At 36.8% G+C, this 23,313-nt stretch overlaps 2 protein-coding genes across 3 annotated transcripts in view; both read left to right on the plus strand.

The window, feature by feature from the left end:
- The window catches only part of LOC139977396 (uncharacterized), a 55,543-nt gene that overhangs the window by 12,537 nt on the left and 19,693 nt on the right, over positions 1-23,313 (plus strand). The window lies entirely within an intron of this gene.
- Positions 5,718-22,789, plus strand: LOC139977886 (uncharacterized). Of its 2 annotated transcripts, XM_071987588.1 has the most exons (18): positions 5,718-5,866; positions 7,302-7,610; positions 8,033-8,329; positions 8,751-9,068; positions 9,521-9,829; positions 10,297-10,590; positions 13,025-13,327; positions 13,890-13,979; positions 14,344-14,398; positions 14,967-15,034; positions 15,259-15,441; positions 16,020-16,127; positions 16,281-16,453; positions 17,644-17,775; positions 18,402-18,516; positions 19,090-19,177; positions 21,665-21,782; positions 22,105-22,788. In XM_071987588.1, the coding sequence occupies exons 1-18, from the start codon at positions 5,776-5,778 to the stop codon at positions 22,237-22,239; spliced, it is 3,186 nt and encodes a 1,061-aa protein (XP_071843689.1). In that variant the 5' UTR covers positions 5,718-5,775; the 3' UTR covers positions 22,240-22,788. The 2 variants fall into 2 exon arrangements, with proteins under 2 accessions (XP_071843689.1, XP_071843690.1); XM_071987589.1 differs by lacking the exon at positions 13,025-13,327 and having other exon boundaries at positions 22,105-22,789.

Raw genomic sequence — 23,313 nt, forward strand, 5'->3', positions numbered from 1 at the left:
TCTTGTATGTGGACGGCCAGCCTGCTAGGGGGTTAGTGCGTCTGCTGGTGGACCGATCATGCATTATATTGTGGGTTAGGTTGATTGGATTGCGCGGGTGGAGAAAGTGATGTTGAGTGATTCTTTTATTGTGATTTTTGTATTCTTCATTAATCTATTTGGAGTTTGTAGTGACATTATCTTAACTAGCTTGTATATGCCATCGCGAATAGCTATGTCATTGGCTACTTTTAGGTAAACATGTTAGCGTCAAATCTAATCGTAAACGCTGTGTAGAAAGGGTTCTCCTAGCGTACACCACATTGCTTAAAGTGGATGGAGGACTTTGATTAAGTAACTGTAGTTATTGTACGATCTAAGATATAATAAAGTTCATACTCTGGAAATGTTACGCGAAGGTAAAGTGTAGGCTGAGTTTAATAGCGATGAGTCATGGGTTGTACGTAACACCGCTCGGCTATACCTTAACATTTAATTCATAAACATTTTACTATATCTAGGCTAAACCTATCTTTACTGATGGTAAACATCTATTTGATAACATTGACCAACCAAAATGACACACAGGGCACCTATCACATAAACTAACGTGAGTATGTGTATGGCTTGTGTTAGCGAAAATTTGATATGCCTTCGACATGAGCAATTACTGGCCACAGGTGTGTAGATTAGCCTAAGATTGTATCGATCGCCAGCAGGGAAGCATACTGTTTTCATTGTGTTCTTTGTGTTCTTATTCTGTTGTTCAAATAATGTTGTCTGAAATGAATATACTGTCATTATTCTTTACTTCTTAAACAACATGATTTCATTGTCAACATTTACGATCTTCAACTTCCTTTATTGCATCTTCTGTTGTTGTTGAAGCAGAGAACTTTCGTCGCTGTGAAGTTACGTTAATAAATAGTTGTTGCATTTTAGCTTGTTGAAGCAACACGTGATACAAGTGATAAGACTTGATCCACAGAGAGGGGGTACGCGGCCCGTAGGCAGAACATAGAGCCCTTCACCGCATTGTGTCTGTATAGTTAAGCCCATTGAAAGGGGAGGGGGGGGGGGACATTTCCAGTTAGGAGGCACCGGAAAATATGGTTTGAGAATAAATGTATTCTCATGTTCATAATATACTTAAAAACAGAATATTTGAAAAAGGAGCCTATTCAGATAATTCTTTCCGAGGACAGACACTACGCTCCTGGTTGTAGAATATGACTACAGTGGTATTGCCACACACAAAACATCTTTCATACGGATACATAACAAATCGTTGCCGTTTAGCATCTTAGCATCAGACTTAATTTACAAACACTCTTTCAGCGTTTAGTCAGTATTGTGATGTTCTTCTATGTATTTACTGTACTTCTGTGGGTGATAACACACTCACAGCCCAAATTTAAAGTACCTCTCCTCAGAGTCGAAAGAAAAACTTCTCAGTACTTCTTCCTTACCAATGAACCAAAAGTATGATAGCATTTTATAACAGAACACAATATTGTGTGCACGAAATACGCTGTGGAAAGACGTAAGAAGAATATAAGATACATTTTGGGATTAGATATTCACCGTGACCAATAGGCATTATTGACAGTTTACATAACAGCTTATACCGTCATTTAGTCCATCGCTAAGAATGCTTCTAAAATGTTTGAATGTTAAACGTATTATATTAAAATCGCGAGGCATACGGTATTAAAAGTGTACTAGAGGAGCTTACTGGGGAGCTTCCTCTTTCAGTTATTTGCAATTCAGAAGGTCTTTATACAATTATGTGTTGTGCATAAAAACTAGTATTTAGCGAAGGAAATTAAGGTTGGCGACATTTTCAACCTAAAGTCATGTCTCTAAGACCAAGACGCTTGGGCACGTAGCCAGCCTACTTGGTGTAAGGGGCAATGCAAATGCTCGTTTTTTTAAGTCATGGAACTTAAGTTTAATATTAATTGATATGGCTTTTCATTACACCATAAAGGCTGTACCCTCTATTACGTATTCGGATTGATGTGGGTGTAGGGAGGTCAAGATGAGAAGACACCCTCTAAAAATATTTGGGCTGTAAGCGGGCGTAGATGCAAATGGTGCTTTTATTTCCTTCATCTGCGTATACGAATTTCCATGGGTGGGTAATAAAGGCTAACCCGTTTGGAGGCGGAGGGTAAGAGAGGATGCATGTCTCCCAATGATCTGAATGGGTACGGCGCTGTATGTATCAATGAAATCAATCATTTTTCATACCACTTTAACCTTTGATCACATGACCTTTGGCCCGTTCTGCGTAATCCAAGGATAACTATTACATCCGTACTTTGTAAGAATGAATGGCAGTCAATAAAACCCGTCGGGAAAAGGTGACAGAAATTCAACAGAAGCCGCACGAACTCTATAGCTTAGCTAAAAGCTTTCAGTTGAGCTAGTATTATTTGTCATGATACATGCATGTTTTAAATTTCGGTTAAATGATATTGTGTAGTATGCAAGCTATTAGACATGAGCTTTATACGGTATTGTACGGTGCTTATTTTAGAATTTCCCCCGGTCCCATCCATGCAGGGACACCCCTAAAGGAGTGCAGCAAGTCCTGACTCTCAAAGCCAGGCCATGAGGTATATTTCCCCCAATATATGTCCTGTCCGATCTCTTATCTGTAAATGTCTGCTTGATTAAACATAGCGGACGCCAAAGTAAGGTAAGCACTATTCTACCTAATGAAGCAAAGACCAGAGAATGAATCATTAAATGTAGTGTTGAATTGGTTGATACTAAGATTGGGTGGTCGATATACAACCCCTACATTTACTGATTTTGTTTAGAGATGCATAATTTAATAAACATGGATTCAAAACAATTAATATTGACAATGTCATTTACAGAACTGCTGATGTCATCATAAACAGAAAAGGTAAATCAATTATTGACATACATAGCCACTCCTCCACCGGTTGAAAAATTTCGGTCCCGGTGAATAGAATTATGCCCATATATATCAAATAGCTCAACGGGACTAGAAGCATGCAGCCATGTTTCAGAAATAGCAATAACGGAAAAGTTGTGCTTGCATGAAAAATAAAAGTTGCAATAAAACTTTATAATTTTTACTTAGACTCCTAATATTTACATGGAGAAAGTTCAAATTTTCACTCGGTTTACCAATTGAAAAAAATCAGCAGTTTTTTCATTATCTATATATATATACTAGATAAATCCCTAGCAGCACCCAAAATCAGCAGCAGGGTAAATGTTATTTGAGTTGAGAAGGCAAGTTAATGATATATCTGTGTGATTAATACTAAACATTAAACAAGAAGAACAAATACTTACCTAAAAACGGTAACGATACTAATAAATCCAGCAAGTCCAGAGCAAAATAACACTATGCAAATAACTACAAACATACAGTAACTGAGAGATAAACTAATTCAAGCGATGATTCACGATTCCATATAACAGTATACCAAAGCAAAATAACACTATGCAAATTACTACAAACATACAGTAACTGAGAGATAAACTAATTCAAGCGATGAGTCACGATTCCATATAACAGTATAACCAAAGGACGACATTCCAGTACGAGTTAGGCAACCGTGTTGAGTACTGTTTATAACTGAAACAATTCCAGCGACGTGACACTATTCCATATTACAGTACAATCAAATGACTACATTCCAGTATGTTACGCAACTGTGTTGAGTACCGTTTATAAACTATGGATCGGTTAAAGTGGTATAACTTTGCAATCAGCGATATGGTAATGATAATTACAATTTCTGTAGGTCCGATAGATTTTTTATTCGTTTAACGACACTTCAACCATCCCTATTAATGGAGACTGATACATTCCATCGATTGTCCAGGCACTAGATGTAGATTTGTGCTCCTGGGCTGCCTTTAACAGGGATTGATATAAGTTAGATCCTCCTTGATGACTATTCCGGTGTGTTTGAATTTTCTACGACTGTATAGGAATTGTTATCTGATTTGAAAAGAGTTAACCTTGATAATGACCCCCTTCGATCGTCCATCAGATCTCGCCCCGACTCTGTGACACCGATCGATGTGCTCTGTCTGAAGGTTTACCTGAAGTTTCTCCTTGGCCATGGTCACAATTTTGTGAGTGACGTTTTCTCCTAAGGTCTCAATTATACTGAACACTCTGACACAATTTCGTCGGGAGTATTGTTCTATATCATTTACTTTATGCCGAAGAGTGTCGCTGTCTGTTTGGCAAGCCGTCATGGTTGTTCTGAGTTGATCGTTCTCTAATTTAAGATTATCAGTTTTGTTTTCCAAATCAAAGATACGCCCTTCATGTTTTTCCAGTTCTTTCTCTATTTGATTGAGTCGTTTCTGTATGACACTTTGGATGGTAACATTAATTACATCCTTAAATGGTTTTCCTGAAAAGAGCTCGTTAATGACTTCGGTAACAATTTCTCCAGTTTGTGAGTCCGGATTTTGGCGAGTGGTACGCTTTGCTGCAGATGTAGTTGTGGCCTTATTGATATAGCTGCTTTAAGTTGTATGGCTCGTAAGTTATGTAGTTTCAACGTTATATTATATACGTACCGTATACGTCCTTTACACGATAGGTTGTAAAGCTAGGCTGTACGGGTGTATTACATAGCTTGAATATAGGTAAATTATAACGTTCAAATAACGACAAAATCGGAATAAATTGTGCAGAATTAGACGTAGTCACAAATATAGTAGGAACCAAATGTTAAAAACCCTGAAATTTATCTTTCGAGGCTACATAATTGACAGTTTTAGTTCCAGCCTCCCCTCCATTGACAACAGTCATAAGTCCATTCATGTAGATAGATTAGCTTATATATTACACACATTAAAGATCTTTGCTTCTCTATGTCATTGTTTATCATTGCCCGTCACCACAAGTGCTGAATGGCCGAGTAAAGATAAGTCAACAATGAATGAAACGCAACACTGATATGAAAGTGAGCCAATTAGTTGCATTATTTCAGGGAGACAGACTTGCACCCGCAAAATTTGGCAATCTTGCGGGTTACTGGAACAGGTTTCTATCGGGTTGACTTTCATGTGATGTAACTAACCTCAGAAGCTTCTCTGTACGCTTTATAATAAGAGTCACTTTGGATCTCCTAACATTAAGGTAACGTGCTACCAGACACAGAAGTGTATAAATAAAAGATTTAATTTCTTTTACTATCAGCGTTATTATCCAAGGCATATGAAGAATGCAAACAGCAAACTACCTATAGGTTTTATAAAGGCTTTAATAACTACCCTTTTGTAATTTGTTACTCTAACTTTAATTATAGTAATAAACACACTCAATCCAATAGCTCATATTAGGTCAAGTTCTGTAACACTCAGTGACATATTTTCTGCTATGAAAGTCAGCAAGGAGTGACACACCCCTAAACAGTGAAGTTACCTTTATAATTCATAAAAAAACACGTGAACTTCCTTAAGTTGTTAATTCATTATTATGTATATAACTATTATCATAACGTTCAATTATCAATAGTAAAGATTGACTAGACGTAGACGTTCATATCGAAAACAGCAACAAATTTTCATGCTGTAAGTTGTCACTCCGATATAATGATTTCGTAGCAATAGTAAACCTTTACAATAATTCCCATACTTTACGGCCTTTATATATAACTTCAAATAATTATACCCTAATAAGAAGCTTTTGCTTTCAGTTTAATGAGCGCAGAGGTTAATGTTTACCACGTAGCCCTTGAACGCTTACATTTACATCATGCAAAGAGCTTCATAAAGTACGGAAATATGTCTACATGTTACAACGTTACCAACAGAGGAGCAGTCATGAAACATTTAACATTATGGAGCTTTGTAACACTGTTACTCTCATGCACTGGTAAGTTAATTAATTATTCTTTACCAATTAGACTCAGGTTTCTCAATGCTTTACCAGTAATAACCTTTAAATCCCGTTAATGTAACATACTAAAATGACGACTGAAATTATGTAGGAATAGTAGCAACATATTCGAGGCAGCAAAACATTCAAAATATATCTGATAAGTTGTCGTAATTGTGTTTAAATGCTCTTGTGTTTTAACTAAAATTACAAGCAGTGTACAAATGGGAAATTATTAATATTTTTAAAACTGTACCACTGATACTCTTTACTATAAATTAAATGTAATTTCCAGCATATATAACAATGCCAATGTAGCAGTTTATGTCAATCGAATATGAAATAAGTAGCCTATCTGGACTAGCGTTAAAAGTTAATGTTGAGCTTGATCAGTAACCTCTTTACTGATACGAGGACCCAGACAGGGTGTAAGACACATGCTAAATAGAGACAAAGAACTCAACTGGATTGGCATATAATAAAACGTGTAATGTACAAACCGATATATAAAGGAATTCGAATCTTGGGCTCAAACGAATCATATCATACACAATCATGTACTTATTAAATTAATTAAACTGGCATCGTGTCTTACTGTTACGTTTAATTATTACTTGATGGTTAAGGTACCCCTAAGTGATGTTATCGTCGGTGGTCGGTGTTCCTGCAGAGGTTGATCCGTTCAGTGGCTAAGTGGCTCCAGCGGTATCGTTAGGATTCAGATTCTTGAACAACTCCAGATAGAAGTTGTGTTGCATTATTCCCTTTATTTGCTATATACTTTATACTGTGTGGCGAGACCGATATAACTATATTGATCCACACGTTGTTTCCAAAAAGTTAAATGCGTTCCTTTCAGGCAAGCTCTAAACTATGATACACTGTATGAACAAAAGGCTGGTGAGAAATATAATTTATGTTCTATTCAGAACTACAATATGGGTCTCATTCGGTATCTAGGTTTAGTCCCAAAATTTCTGTGATTGAGAATAAGCATCTCACAGAATGTTGGTTACTTTCAAACCTACAACTTTGAGCACCGTAAATTTGGGTTTTAACACTTTTAATCTTTAGCTAATATCGAATAATGGGTAAACTTCTTTGAGTATGATACTTTCTTACTCTGCTTGAACTTGTTGTTCGTCTAATACATTAATACCGGTTATTACTTTCACAAAACTATCTTTGTTGGGTTGCTGCAGTTAAATGGCTTGAAACAAGATGTGTCGTCATTTGTAATAGTCTAATGTATACTGCAGGTATCCTATCAGATTTGAAGTAAAGTTCTAGCAGATTTTGCTGAGTTGAGTACTATGACAAAAATACTATCAAAGTCATGTGCAACAAAGCAATGGCTTATCCAGTCTGCAGTTTGAAAATGAAAAAAAAACCCTCGTCCTTCAGCATTTTAACAACAATTTTGTTTTTGAAGCGCAATCGGTGATCAGTGAATCTAAAATTACCCAACTTGGGGACACAGCCGAACTTGAATGCGTTATTGACATTTCAAGGACCTTGTACACAATCATTTGGAAAAGAAATGACGAAGATATCATCAGATTGGATTCACCTACAACAACCGTCGAAAAAGACAATTTTGAGCTCGCATTAGTGAATGAACAGTCTACTTCCTGGTTAAAGTTAAGGACGACTTCATTTCCTGATGCTGGACTATATGTATGCCTAACGTATTATGAAAGTGGAAGCAATGAAAAGCAATCCATACATCTCCAAGTACAAGGCTAGTACATTGATTAAATTTTATAATATCTAACGAGAGTAACCTGTTTTTATACTGCAACTACCCAGTACATCTATATTTAGATTTTTCCACTTCTTCCAAATTGATTGTCTGTAGCAATGCTGCTGCTTTTGTTTCAAGTAGAAATTTTAGCTCATTTGTAAGAACTGTACCCAAAATATCATTTGTTCGTCATCGTGTGTAAATACACAAGTAAACTATTATGGATCTAATCGATAAAATTGGCAAATCGGAATCAAATTATCTTGCCTGAGACTTTACATATGTATTAGGAATGAACTCGAAAATGCAAGGTGCATCTTTTTGACTGCAATTGCGGCGTCACCGCCTTTGATCGGATATGAACACAAACTGTCAAAAACTTTTCATTTATGGTTTGCACTTTCTCTTCTTTCATACAGCACAGCCTAACATAACAAATATCCGAAACACATACACAGAAGGAGAGGTTGTTACAGCAGAATGTTGTGTAGAATTTGCATTGGCACCAGACCAAACCAAGATAATATGGTATATTAACGAGACACGACTCAACCATCAAACGGTTGACACAAATGACTCAACCATTTCATCCTTAACACACACAGTCTGCAGACAGACTTTGTTCCGTGTCCACAAGGGACACAATAACGTGACTCTGCTCTGCCTAGTTAACAACGTCCTTAACCTCACCAGCGCCTCTTCGTTACACGTGACATGTAAGTATACCAGAAAAAAACTAGGAATCAATTATTTATCATCGTAACGTCAGTAAACTGCATCTAATGATTGCGTTCACTGTCTTCTTTCGTATTTCCCCACCGCCTCCACTTCTTTTTCGTCGCATTGTGTCATAATTCACTCGCGATGCCCATTGTTAGATGCCTTGCATGTTACATGATTGGTGATCTGTGTCAAGGTGGGATTCTAAAATTCCAAGGAAACAAACACACCAATCAACACCATTTTCTTTGGGTCAGAATATGCTCATGTTTTCAAACTTCCTTACAGACAACATACTTGCATTACTTTTGATTATCGTTAGTACTTCATTATCTGATATGCTGATCCCAGTTGTCCCAACCCCATCCAGAGGGAATATAGACTTATCAATTGACTGAATGAACTTTTCTTCAACAGATCCATCGAGTGTTGAACTTACCTTTTCAAGTCTTTTACACAAAGGAAATATATTATTAACCGAAGAACACAACGACGTCCACATTGAGTGTGTATCAGACGGAAATCCGGAACCTACCGTTACACTGCTGAAGAAGGTTAATAGGAAGTGGCTGAAGCTAGATCAGTCACCTGACAAACTACCGGCAGAAAGAGGTCAAGTAAAGTGGGTTTACATCTTTGAAAACGTGACCGAGGAATTTACAGGCGACTACAAGTGTGTTGCGTCTAATAATCATGAAGCCGTTGCAATCAGCGAAGGATTCATTTTCATCTTCGGTAAACGTTGCATCTTTCTTTTTTTTAGTTCTGTTGACCTTAACTATGAAATTTTCCTCTAATACGGATATCGTTTTCACCAAATGATATATGTACGTTTGAAGTAGTGGTTTTAACATGCTTACTTCTTGAGTTACAGTCTTTACCTCCAATTAAGTGATACGCATGATACAACCCTAGCATCGTCAAACATTCATCGGGATCACATAATTATTTCTGCGTGCCATCGAGGGAATATACAAAATTGTTTTGAGGCACTGATAAATTTTAATTAATGCGAGAAAAGATATCCCAACAAATACAGAAAAGCCGGAAAAAATGTGATTTGACATGATGAGTTCTTACGTATAATCAAAGGAATTTGACAGAAGTATATGAAATTCTTCACAAGTATAAAAAACAGCACACACTAAACCGTATCACTTGAAATAAGAAATACTGTTAATTTACAGGTGGCAATGATGACTTCATAACGCAGACAAACGCCATCGGGGATTCTGTACAAGTAGACTGCAGGAGTAACTTTACCGAACTCGGCATTATTTCGATGTGGTTCTTCGAGAATAATTTGTTAGTCAAACCACTACGTCAAGGCTCGAATCACATACAAGACTCTCGATATACACTCACGCTCTCGGATGATGGGGAAAAATCCAGGTTGGAAATTACCAGTATTTCATACAGTGACGCAGGAATGTACTTTTGCGTTCTATCAACAGGATCTAAGTTTTGGAAAGAAGATTTTCTTCTTCAGACTTACGGTAATGTTAATAAGGTGGTCATAAAGGTGTTTCCCAATGGATTGATAAAACCAGAGTTTTCTTATGCCCAAAAACCGTTTCATTTGCATTTCAAAATAATGTCCCTTCTCAAAAAGAGCAAGAATAACATCCATAAAGGCAAAAGGTGCACAAAGGATTGCACATTGTAGCGACACAAATATTTTATTACCCTCGGGGGGAGGAGGATCGAAGACAAACTCGAATTTTTAAGTGTTCCTTTGCATACATTAAATGTGCCATTATTTTTCCTTTATTTTTATTTTTTAATGGAAAGTCGAATTAATTATCATTTTTAATGAGGAATTTCGTGCATTGTTATATGACTGATTATCATTTCTTGATCCATGAATATATTATTCATGGAAATTACAGAAAATACATAGAATCAATGTACCATCGTTATATGTTGCTAAACCAGTGTTTTTCAATTATTATTGTTTTGGCAGGTAAGCCTGAGCTAACAACAAACAGAACCATCGTTGCGAACGACAAGATTACAGCAGTATGTTGCGTTCAGGTTGCGCCTGCACCGAAATTGGAATTTTCTTGGGCTTTAGACTACAACACGTTTTCTCCAAAAGACGTAATGAATGAATTTCACGCTACAAATGATAACAATGGTACAATTCAATGTCAGGTGGTAGCCTTTCCAACTGATCGTAAACACAATGATAAGGATTTACTTTGTGCCGTCCAAGACGACCACAGAGCTGTATCCAAAGCGACCTTAAATGTGTGGTGTGAGTATTTATAGTATCACTAACATAATAAAATTGTCGTTATCACACTTGTTCACATATTAAAAGTATCATCTGTAATACTTCTAATTGGCGAGTAAGGTTATTTTCTGACATAGCTGGTGAGTGGCTACAGTAAATATAATATCATGCTGCGTATTTGTGGCATGTACAGCGACCCACAAAGAGAAACAAAGACATATTTGGAATGCAAACATGAAGCTTGTCGATTTTTTTGATAACTAACTAAAATACATTGCATGTAGATACTCAGATTGAAAACCGATTAGTGTAGCCTACTGTACTTCAGGTTTTGATATAGACATGATTCCCCTCACGTATTTATATCTCATCGCTTCCATAGTGACGATGAGATATTTTAGTTCCTTTGCCAATTGAGACATTTTAACTATGTTAGTTGCCATAGCCACAGTTGCCGTGTAACCATAAGTGAAAGTTCATAGGTCAAATTGATTAAATGTGTAGATGTATTCAGTGACCCCACGGGTCGATCGTTCCTATGGTCATAATGAATCATTATGATATCTCGACACATTACTTCAGGAATCATTACTTACCGTTTGCCTGTCAGGACAGGCTTCAAAAGTGCTTTAAAACTTGACTTTCGTTGCACCTATTTAGTACCAAGGTTTTCTAGTTGAGATTTGTAGAGGGATGTCCTTGGGTATATTTTTAGACATGTATGATGATCGAAGAGGTGTTTGTTTTCGAGGAAACAACAAATGGCGTCACATTTCACAGTGTGTAATATTTATTAAAGGCAGCAATGACTTTTCAAAGCAACATGATATACTTGTAAATGACTTCAGATAACACACAGATCTTCCTTGGGCAAACAACTTGGACAGCATTCACCATTAGGATTTAAAAATTAAGGTAATACCTTCAGAGGTACAAAGTCACATATTGTAAAAGGCAGATAGAGGTAATGCTTAATGGTCATCAATGCCATTTTCTATGAGAAACTGTCAATGTTCACCGAGGTAACACGCCTAACGTTAGACCGTGTCTCAGGTACCAATCAACTAAAACAGTCTCAAAAGATAAACAGGTAAGTGAACCAGGCCCATAGCCACAGGGGTTGGTGGCAAGGTAGCTTTGTGATATTCTGAACATTGCTGAATGCCTTAAATGCAAGGACAAGAAAACAAATACTACAGTGTAAAAGAAGCCATAAATATTGTATACTTTCAACATTTTATTTATGGTATTAACAGCAATATAAAATTTTTAATGATGTGCGTACCATGAAAACCACAGTACTGAACATGAAAAAGAGAAATCAGCAGTTTATATAGCTAATTTCGTTATACCCTCAATTCAGAGCCTTACAAAACTTAAACTTAGACATTGTTGGTTATGTTCGGCATAGAACACCTTACAGCGACAGAGATTACTTACATATTAAGAAAAAATGCTCTTCAGTATTTTATTAGGTTTAGAAAAGACTCGAATAGGCTACGCACTACTCATTGTTTTGTGGGGATGGAGGGGGGGGGGGGGCTAGTGCTAGGCGCCCAGTGCATAGTAGTGCCTACATCGCAAATCCTCGTATTCAGTCGTGGACCGAGGCTAAGCCTAGGTGTATTATATTAGTTGCTATCGGAGTTTCGGCTGGTATAATATTCAGAGAGTTCAAGATACATGCACCAAATTCAAATCAAATTACCTTCATGCTTCGTCCTTTGGTAACACCCTTTATTGTGCTTTTCAATTGTAAAATTCTGGTAACCATGATGCTATTCAAGTTTTCGTAGTTACCGTCTTCAATAGACTTTGACCAGATTGGTTCTTTTCCCAGGAATATTGAGCTGAAACGGCCAACCTCGGACTCTTTCCAATATTTGACACATCTGACATAAGACTGACAGCTTTCTCCGAGAATTTTGACCGACAACTTTTCACTGTATTTCTTACGAGTTGACACACATTTTCTACCGCCATCGTTTTGCTGTGGTACGTGATACGGTAAAACGCCGATATTGCTTCGTCAGATGACACCACTTGTTAAGTATGGGAATTTCCAAGAAAGTCCTTAAACTTACTTTTATCGAGAGGGCGAAGTAAATTAGTCCGTCACAAACTGCTTTCACTCTCAAAATAACACTTACAGATAACCCGAAGCATTACAAACAGAGAAATGTATAGAGAAATTCGAAGGCACTACAATTTGGGTTCAAACCTTGGTACTAAAATAGTTGCAACGAAAATGAACGAAATCGAGCCTGATTTGATAGATTACGTATGGTGATTGCATATCAGAGACTTCCATAAGAAAAACAGACCTATATTCCTCCCGATACCATAATGAATAAAGTTCCTATTTTAACTTGACTGGTGCAAACAGTGTAGCCGTTCCTAATGAATAACAGAATGTTTAACTTGACTGCGTTGTTTCATGTACCTTTTCTAACAGATCCAGCGACAGTCAAAATGATAACCGCATCCAAATTGTACATCGTAAACGATGCTGATATCGTACTGTTTGTTTGCAAGGTAGACGGTAATCCTCCACCAGATGTTTTCCTTCAAAGAATAGATGAACAGCTTGAATGGAAACCTGTTGCACTTAAGGCTCTCGTCAAGTCAAACCTTACTACTCAACTGTGGGAATTTCACTTGCCTATTAAAAACAACGTGAATGGAATGTACAGGTGCACAGCTAACAATACAGTCGGTGGAATTGATGTGAGCGGAATAGTCAAAGTGGAAGAGTCGCGTACGTAAATTGTTGAAGGATATTTGTCAAATGCCACTTGAGCACTTTATTTCGGGTGACAATTTAATTAATTTAATCGTACAAATCAAATACTACATAGTTGTAGAATATGGCGTTAGATGTAGTGGCGGTACCAGACATTCCAAATTGTGAGCCGGGGGGGGGGGAGCGGCAGGTTAACGGTTTTCTGGGGGACATTTGGAAGGGCAAAAACGCACTAGATAGTTCTTGCACGCCTTTGTATCGATTTTGTAGAGCAAAAATACATGTTAGAAAAAGGAATTATACTTACATTTCTCTATATCGTAGGGCCGTAGTGGGGTTCTAGGGTGAAGAATCTCCCTTTCAACACCTCCACCCGCTGGCGCCGCCACATGTTAGATGAACTATTGCAAACATAGATATTGTTAATAGTGGAAAGCACAAAAATATTTACAGTAAACTTAGACACTACGAATGTGTAAGTGAACTATTTCATATTATTCAAGTTACCTAAACGTTAGCTGTTTTGATATTCACAACGCTTAGCAACATGTTTCTTATCTCACTTATTCCTCGTCAGTCAGCAATTCGAATAAGACCTGGGTAATTTCCATTGCGTTAGTAGTTGTAACGTTCGTCGTTGCTGCTCTTATCATCAAGTCAACTCACAGTAAGACCTTTTTCATTTCGATATAAATAGATATCATTATTGAAGTTTCTTTAAAATATAATGGGGTAGTATATTAATCTAAAGGTCCACCACAGTACACATTCATTGCAGTATCAATATATGGTTTATAGCATTTCATTTAGCGTTCGATCATATATCTTACGATACGGGCTATTCTACTCCAATAATACATGTATCATTCTTTTTTGAGAATGTTGAATGGATCATGTTGCATCAATTATGTGTAAAATGTTAAGGATTCTAAGATTCTGAGATGGAAAAGCTCTGCCAAACGATATAATATCTATACTTATTTACAAATTTATACTCGGACATAACGATCCAATTTATGTCATATTTTCAGAAAGATGTCGGGATATTCCACGGCTATCACGATATTCGAGGAATAGGAACGTGCGGTAAGGTGGTATTTTAATTCACCTATCATATTTGTTCATAATATGATGACCACCGTAAACAAATTTTCGTACATAGTAGCCTATACGAACTGCTTTACTTTCTTCAAGTCGTTTAAAGTATCAAATCGGACCAATGAAATTCGTTACCTTCTGAAACACTAACTAATAACGTAATTATAAATGTTATGAATCTCAACACATTTAAGACTAATTACATTAAAAGTAAGAAAATCGGGCAAGCCATTCCTTAAGAGTTTGTACTAAAATGCTGTGAATAAGTTACCTGCGTATTACCACAGTTAAGATACAATATATAAATATCACTCGTGTATATATGTAAACCACGAAATTTGAAACAGATGAGTTAGGAGATATTTCTTGTTCTCTTTTCATTGTAGTTATTACTTAAAATTCATTGGAGAGGGAGGACTTACCGAAGTTTTGCTGTATTTTCAACTTGTATAACATATAGTTTGCATATTTGTGTCTGTATGGACAGTCTCAAGTAATAGTGCATGTGAATGGCTGTTTGACGCTAACATATATCTTTCTATTGTTTGCTATATAGACGTGAACTCCCGACCATCCCCAGTTCTGCAAAGGAATCAGCTGAATCTGGCGCACCTAATTCATTCGGTATACGCACAATTTTATCCTGTATGTTCTTGGTCTTAATGTACAATGGTCGCCGAAAATTTGATATAGTTAACTAGACGATGCTTAAAACAATTACTTGTATTATCGCACAATACTATATGTTATGAAAATGGAAGTAATCTTTACAGAACAATTGCACATTGTTCGATGCACAAGAAATGAATGCTTTCTCAAACTAACTTATATATCGATTTCTTCTCCAGAAATGTATCACAGTATCGATAGAGGAGATGGTGCTTCCGAGCAACATCAGCTGAAGAAATTTGATACAAATGATGTTACTTTTGTTGCTCAGCTGAATCAGGAAACTAAACAAGAGCGTTGGCTTGGAATATTGCATAAAGGGAAAATCTCGGAAACAATTGTACACATGCGAACTCATTCAGGTATTCTCATAACTGAACGAGCATCAAACATGTTTTGTTTATGTAAAGGGTTTTCTTCGACTGCGGAATTTCATCGATGATCAAGATACTTTTACAATAAATGTTAAAATATCGTCGTTCCATGCTTTGAAGTCTATGTCACACTATCTTATTGGAAGTCATCCTTCCTAAATTGTGACCCGGTCGTACACCCATTAATTAATAATCGGGAGCATTCCGGAGCGCATATAATGGGAGCCTCCAAACTTCGGTGGTTTTAATCTAGCCGCACTATCTTTATTATGATTGCATTTATTCACGCCTTTTGTCGTTTGATGGCTTCTATGATTCATGCAATGATTTTGTTTTTAGCTAATTCTACCGAAAATGATCTATCGAGAGTTATTTACTGATTAGTTTGAAAAGAAGGCAGTAATAAAGAGGATATATCACTTCCCGCTCATCGCTTATATCTTTCAATAGTTTAGAATATTTCCAAGATCCATAGGAAGTGCTATCATTTGGTACATGTACTGCATATTGTATGTTTCTAAATTCTGAGTATTTGTGGTTGCTAACATTAAAACCGATATCTTTAGCCGAAACAGAAAACTGTTCCGAAGAATGGGAGTACTTTGTCCGTCACATTATCTTACTTCCGAAAAACGACATTATCGTCAAAACATACGGATTTGCTGAGAAAGCAGGTAAATATGGTAAATTTCATTAGAGTTGTATAAAAATAGCCATTGAAAATAATATTGAATTACATTACAAAGTGCAATAGTTCTCACGTGTACATAACGTTGTTTACTTATGAAGACAATTTCATTCTATCGATTCTGCTACCTTTCTTTTAGGTATTACATATTGTTTGCAAGAATATTTGGCTTTTGGGACCGTCAGAAAATATCTTGAAATTACTTTTGGACAAAGCTTTCTCTACGGGAATGCATTAGAGCCGGTACCACAAACATTTCTGACTTTTGCAGCTAATGTTATCGACGGCATGAATTTTCTTCATCTGAATGGTGTAAGTCAATCCCAGACGAGCTCTTTTCTCTATATTTTCGTACTATTGTGTAGTACTTTATCACACAATTATGAAGATTATCCCAACATTAGTACATCGTTATGATTCCGTGATTGTTTACTCATGCACGCTATATAGTACCAAAACGTGTTGCAGATTAAAGGATACGTTAAATCCGTGCTAATGATGAAATGCATTATAAGGCGAAGTTTCATTGGGACTAAATTGTTTAATATGTAGGACCTACTAAGCAAACTTGGGTTTGTGTTTTGCTGCTCAGGCAGATGTTGTATTAAGATTACTGACAAATAATTAATTTCTCTCTGTTTTTTAGTTCTCCTTGATCATGCGGAATAATTGACGTTCTTAATTTATAATTACTTAAGTATAGGCAAACTACTAAGCATGTATTTAATTACTTAATAAAATGAGATCATATATGTGTGACTCATCATCTTGTAGGATAACTAAATAATAGGCTTTAATAGAGGGATTAAATACATATTGTTTTATGTGGTCACGCAACTTGGAAGATGATAGCATTTAAACGGAATGGAGCAAGTTGCCCTCCAGCATGAAGAGGCGCTGTTAATGATTGGTGAGATGAAAACATTTCCAATGTTATCATCTCCATCCCCGATCGCCAATCCTCCTCCCACAACCACCACCACATTGTGTGACAGGAGTAGTCAATGAAATCAAGACCAAAGAAGTGAGGCGGGTTATGTAAACTTACGGTAACAGTAACGTTTTGTTAATTTATTAAAGCATGAGGCTGAACTGTTTAAACGGACGGTACACTGAAGCATTTAACGTTTTACATTTTCCTGGTGATGTGATGCAGTACGATTGGTATTTTGGAACCTGTCAAATAAAGCTGGCGTATTACTCGCGTGTAACGTTGATACAGAGTGCACCGTATCTGGTATACACTAACAATTACTGTGCCATATTGCTACGGACATAGATAGGTCTGTGACACGAAGGTCGGATTTCAGTGCCTACACTCGCCTATCCACAAACTGACGAAACGGTTCGAAAAGTTTTTTGGGGTTTGTTTCGATATTTTATGAATACTCTTAAACTCTATCTGTCATATTACACTTCCATTTATATTTAATTGGGTAGCATTGTTGAAATTGTGACATGGTATAAACATGAAGTCAAAATTGATATCTTATTTCACACAGTGGATACATCCAGGACTAAGTTCCGAAAAGTTACTTTTCTGCTCTGCCGAAACTCCAGGCCTCTGCTGCAAGCTATATGATTTTTGTTATGAAATGTCTTCACGAGAAAGAGTTGATAAGGAACTTTCGAAGGTGAGATCCATATTAAATACAGCTGATCTTACTTACATTTCTGTATGAGTAATTCAAATTGGCTTTGAGTATCATAGCGTATTAGAGTTTATGGCAACCATAGTGTTTAAACAAACACTATACAAGGCTTTCAATTAATTTTTCTACTTAAAGACACCTTCGTTTGAATAACGAGGATTTCGACATATCTAAGCATGGATCCCAATTCCTTCTCCTCTGTAGTTTGCTATCCACCATATTTTGACCGTAATTTCTACTAGTTGAATCCTAGTAAATGGACCAATATCAATATCAGATCTCACCCCTTCAACGAATATATGATGAATGTAGGGATTTCTCCATGCTACTAGCAAAGTATTTCACTGTGGCCGGCAAGACTTATAATAACAACACAATAACATGAAAGTCTAGTGTCCGTGTATCGAGGGGCATAATTAAAAGTTTTTATTTATATAGCGGATTTATATACGAGTAACATATACGTTTCTAGAGAGCTATGTAAATAAAGATATGACTATTGTGACTGTGATATCCCCTCTTGGAAACCGTAAGCATCATATTAAGCACGATATGCGTCAATTTAGTCAAATTAAATCGAATTAAACTACTTTACTCTTCCGCCATAGAATAGGGGAAATGTTCTCCTGAACATGTCACCGGAAGTGAAGCAAACAGGAGCGTATACACAAGGAAGTGACGTCTGGGCTGTTGGAGTCGTTCTCTGGGAAATATTTTCGTATGGTATCCGAAATTTATCAACAACCCTTCTTTACTAACATTATCAACCGTAGACGTTTCGTGGTTTCTTTACACTTGTCTATCGCTATAAATCTTACACAAGACAACAAGCAAAATAAACCCAAGACCATTGTACTGATTTATTTAAATGTATTATGACAGGTGTGTTATTAGCAGCTCCACATGGCGAGAAATATGAATTGTCTATTCCTGCCAGAATTATAAATGAGAAACGTTGTATAAAACATTATTTCGCACTGTAAAGTTACACGACACCAAATAATCATATTGTTCTATTTTCCAATAGGATATCGTTCATAGTTCGAGTGACACAATATGTGGTTTATATGAATTATACACGCAACGTATGTGGTCGTAAATACGTTATTGTATTGTTCATTCTTTCAGTTACTCATTTTACTATAAACGTTTTTAGAATAGAAGTTTAACAAAGTACCAATAGCTGCGTTATATACTGAAAGTTAATTGTTCGTCTTATATATCTCTAATATTACCATTGAGTACTCCTTCATGTAATAAAGGAACTTTCTCATGCTCTTGTCCCTTGTTTCTAAGGTGCAAACATACCGGAATACAGTGAGTTAGAAAGTCACGAGGGCGTTCTAAGAAAACTGGTTAGACCTAGTAATTGTCCTGGACAAATGTAAGTCTTCACAATATTACAAGCACTGAACATTCAAAAACACACTCAGTACGTTTTTTTTCCCGATAGATGTCATACTGAAGTTAGTTTCTAGCTTTTCCTGATTCTGATAATCCTTACTGGGTACAGACAGTCCCAGGGGCGTCAATCCCAATTGAAAAGTGGGACGGGGAAGGGGGGCATAAATGACTGAACATAAATATAGCTGAATGAGTGAGCGCGTATCGCCCACCGCGACCGCCCTGGCACGAAGCCTTTATCAGGTGAGGTCCAGGGACCGCCTTAGGGCCCCTGATGGGGTCCATGTGCGAAACCCCCGGGGCCCAAAGGGGTAATCACATCTAGACATTTTCAAATGTTCTTGGTTGGTCCTTTAGTTGATATGTCAGTCATAAACATTTTTAAAAATAGTCACATCTGACAAGTGCTTATACTTAAATTAAACAAAACTTTTCTTTCGGCCAAAACATGCCTCATAGATTGTTAGAAATGGCACTTGTTCGTTGCATCTAAACATTCCATATTTTGGGATCTCATCTTCTAGAAAATTTACATTCAAAAAAGGTAAATAAGACAATTTTATTCTTTCAAATCACTTTTTAGAAAATAGGACTTCACGTTACTTTACAAGCTCTGCTTTATTTATTGTTTTACACAGGTAATTGAAGATATTAAGCACGCTACCGTATTTTCATGGTAGCTGTAGCATGTATATTCTAATGGGAAACAAAATGGTGAATGTAGGTGTACATTAATTGTTAGGTTTGAGTTATTATCATTTATTTATTTATGCTCGTGCATGTACGTGATGAGCTGCCTTTTGGCTAAGATCATGATTAGCATGTGTTCCCCTTTGTAGGGAATCTTGATACACACCTGACGATGATCACAACGTCACAGTCTACATGCATATGGAATGTGGTTGAGAGCGCATCAGTCGTTCGGTTGTTTGGTTTTGCATGCCAGGGTTCTTTCTTATGTAAATTTCTTAATAAGAACATTCTGTTCTTTCTAAACGCCATTTCTACAATACGTGCCTAGAATCTTGAAGTTACACACCACTGAGTCATGAAATCAGAAGAAATAATATGAACATTTTGCTTAAACTATCTGAAATAGCGCATACTGTCCAGGCGTTCACACTATCATACCTACTTTCTAGTCTACTTTCATTTTAGGAAGGGTACGTGGCTTCAGTGTTTATAACTGGTATAATGAGTAACATGAGTATAACAACATGACTAACATATTAGCAACCAGGCTTAGCAGATAGCCTCAATGGTGTATGGGTGCGGTTCTTCATTTAATTTACCCATTTGAAAAGCAATGTTTTTTTATCGGGGGGTTGAGCAGATGAGAATAGAACATCAATAAATATTAATTTCATAGCACAATGTCTGAGCTCCCTTTATGAGATACACGAGTCATAAGTAGCATGATAGGCTTAACGCCTATACAACTGGGGGCGGGGGGCATCTGATATTGTATCCCCACCTTCAGAAAGGGGGACACGTGGCCCCTGCCCCCTTTCCGTACCCCATGATTGACACCCCTGGGCAATACCTGTCAATTAGTTGTCATTCTTGTGTCATGCCGCAAGTTAGTACGGTAAGTCTTCTCTAAAGCAGCTTTTGCGTTATGTTGCCGTTTTTCCACCCTTTTGACATGTTGATCGTGTTTTTGACATGTTTTCATGGCAAAACATTAAATTGAGAACTAGCCAAGTTTTCCCTTTCAAAAAGCTTCGATTGGCGAGTAATTAAGGACTTCTGCAGATACATGAGTAGAGTGTCTTAAAAAAATCCTCCAAACTCCAAATTAACCGCACACAGTTCTCCAAATCCACTAGTTTGAATTCAACCAATCGGTGAATTGCTAACATGTTTATTTATGAGCCTTTGCTTAAAGTACATCATTTGAAAATCCGCCCTTTGGTAAGACTGCCGTTAATTTTTCGTCACTGCCCGCCTCTTCACCCTTCAAGTTTATTAGAACGTTATCAGAACGTTAGCCTGTGTGTTACGTAATCAATTCGCCATGCCTAGCAAAGGAACTCAGCGTGTAAAAGTTACTTGCATGGCTTAAATTCCCCGCCATCTACAGCAAGATCCTACTTATGTCGTTCATATAGTTTAAATATTTATGTTATGAGTGGGGTTTACTGCGATCCTAACGGAAAAACAACGTTTAAAGTTGTACATTTTCCGACTTTCATTCCACCATTTGAAGTTAGAGTTGAATAGATAAGCTAGTAGTGTATGTCGTTATGGCATCGTGGGTCAATGAGGTTGAGAAAATGATAGAAAAGTACGCAAAAAGCTGCTTTTATGAACAAGATTTCTATGAAAGCTTATTATGACCTTTACCTTACCTAGATGAACTTTGATGTTGTGGATAGTCTCCTCCAAGGTTTAATTCTTGTTTGCTGAATGGTAATCTTTTATATAGCATTTCTTTCTTGATATGTGTTAACACTCAATCCTTCAGGTATGAAGCAATGTCACTTTGTTGGCAATGGGATCAACATTCCCGTTTGAGCCTCGATGAACTAAAGAACTATGTAAAAGGCACCAGAGAAACATACATGGACATGACGAAACAACAAGTATGCGAATTAGTCATGATTTCTTCATACTTATATTTTTAACATATGCGTAACTTTATATACTGCACAGGGGTAGATTTTCATGAATTTTGCTCTCTTTTATTTAACCCTCTGTCGCCAGTTGCCTTAAGACGAATAAGCAAACATCCTTTAGTTAAGAAATTGTTTATCTGCAACAATTCAGGATTAACAGACAAGTTGTTTGGGATAATCCACAATAAGACAAAGACCTAACACGAAGGATCTAGATCTGTTTACCATTCTTACGTCTTCAAGACCAAGCTATTGGGATATTTTGTCATTAAGTTTTTGCTTCTTTCAGGAAAACTTGCAAGAAATTCCGTCATTCAAAGTGAGACTTACAACAATATCCCAAAATAACCTACAAGCATCAACAACGACGACCACGACAAATTCTACAACATACAGCACGGCAATTTATGATACATCGAATTGAAAGGAAAGGAGACTATGATGTGCATCTCCAAATATAAAAATCTAGAAATATCAGTCAGAATCCTGTCCGATTGTAGGCAAAAAGCAAAATCAGTGAACTTTATTACTAACATGTCGAGAGAAATATAGGAGCAAATTAGAGACACAGAGTTGCGATAACTTGTTAGTAGAAGCCAAATTCACTTCAGTGTGCACTCTGTGGGAAGCCACTAAAGTGTACATGTCCAAGATACACGAGGAGGTTATTTTCTTTAATGCATAAAATAATTGTTACTGAGAAATATTGCACAGATATTGCCATACACATTCTTCACAGAGATGAAACTTGATAGAAGATGTTATAGGATCCTACGTTTGTGAGATCTCGATTAGGCAATGTATTGATTTGGTTTGAGATTTGGATTACAGATCTGCCTACACAATGGGGAGGGAATTCTAAAGGCAAGCTGGTATTTCTATTAACTTAAGTGCATACCGCATTTCCTGTTACATGGAATCATATGTACATAAGTGCCTTGTTATCTTGTAAGAAAGGAAAGTTCGATTATCATTTCCTAAACAAATGACAGCAATGTGTACATGGCAAATAAAGAGATGTCTATATATTTGTATTATTATTAATAATTGTTTACTAATCTCGCGTTCTTTTTTCAAGCTATTTTATATCACAAATAGCCCTATAAAAGCATCTTAAAATCTAGAAGCAAGTTCGCTGTCGTTCTTTTCTGACTCATCAGTTCATCAATCAACATAATTGATACGAAAACCTCGATGAAGATTATTAATTGGAAACCATAATTTACACAATCCTCTATTACTCAATATCAATGGAGTTCACATCATTTTCAAAGTTGCCATGCAAGAGAGGACTGGCTCACCGGAATACCGGGAAATTCCCCGGGGCTCATCTATGTCGAGGCCCACAAGATCCTCATCTTCGCCTCAAACCGTTGCAGTGTGGCTCAAAATGGCTAGAAGTAAAGCAGACAAATTTTAAATCACATTACTCTATTCAAATATATACGATATGGACACTTCTACTTCTCACCAGTTCACAGTTGGACTCAATACCTTT

Source organism: Apostichopus japonicus, chromosome 12, assembly GCF_037975245.1.
Source record: "Apostichopus japonicus isolate 1M-3 chromosome 12, ASM3797524v1, whole genome shotgun sequence".
Lineage (NCBI taxonomy): Eukaryota > Metazoa > Echinodermata > Holothuroidea > Aspidochirotida > Stichopodidae > Apostichopus > Apostichopus japonicus.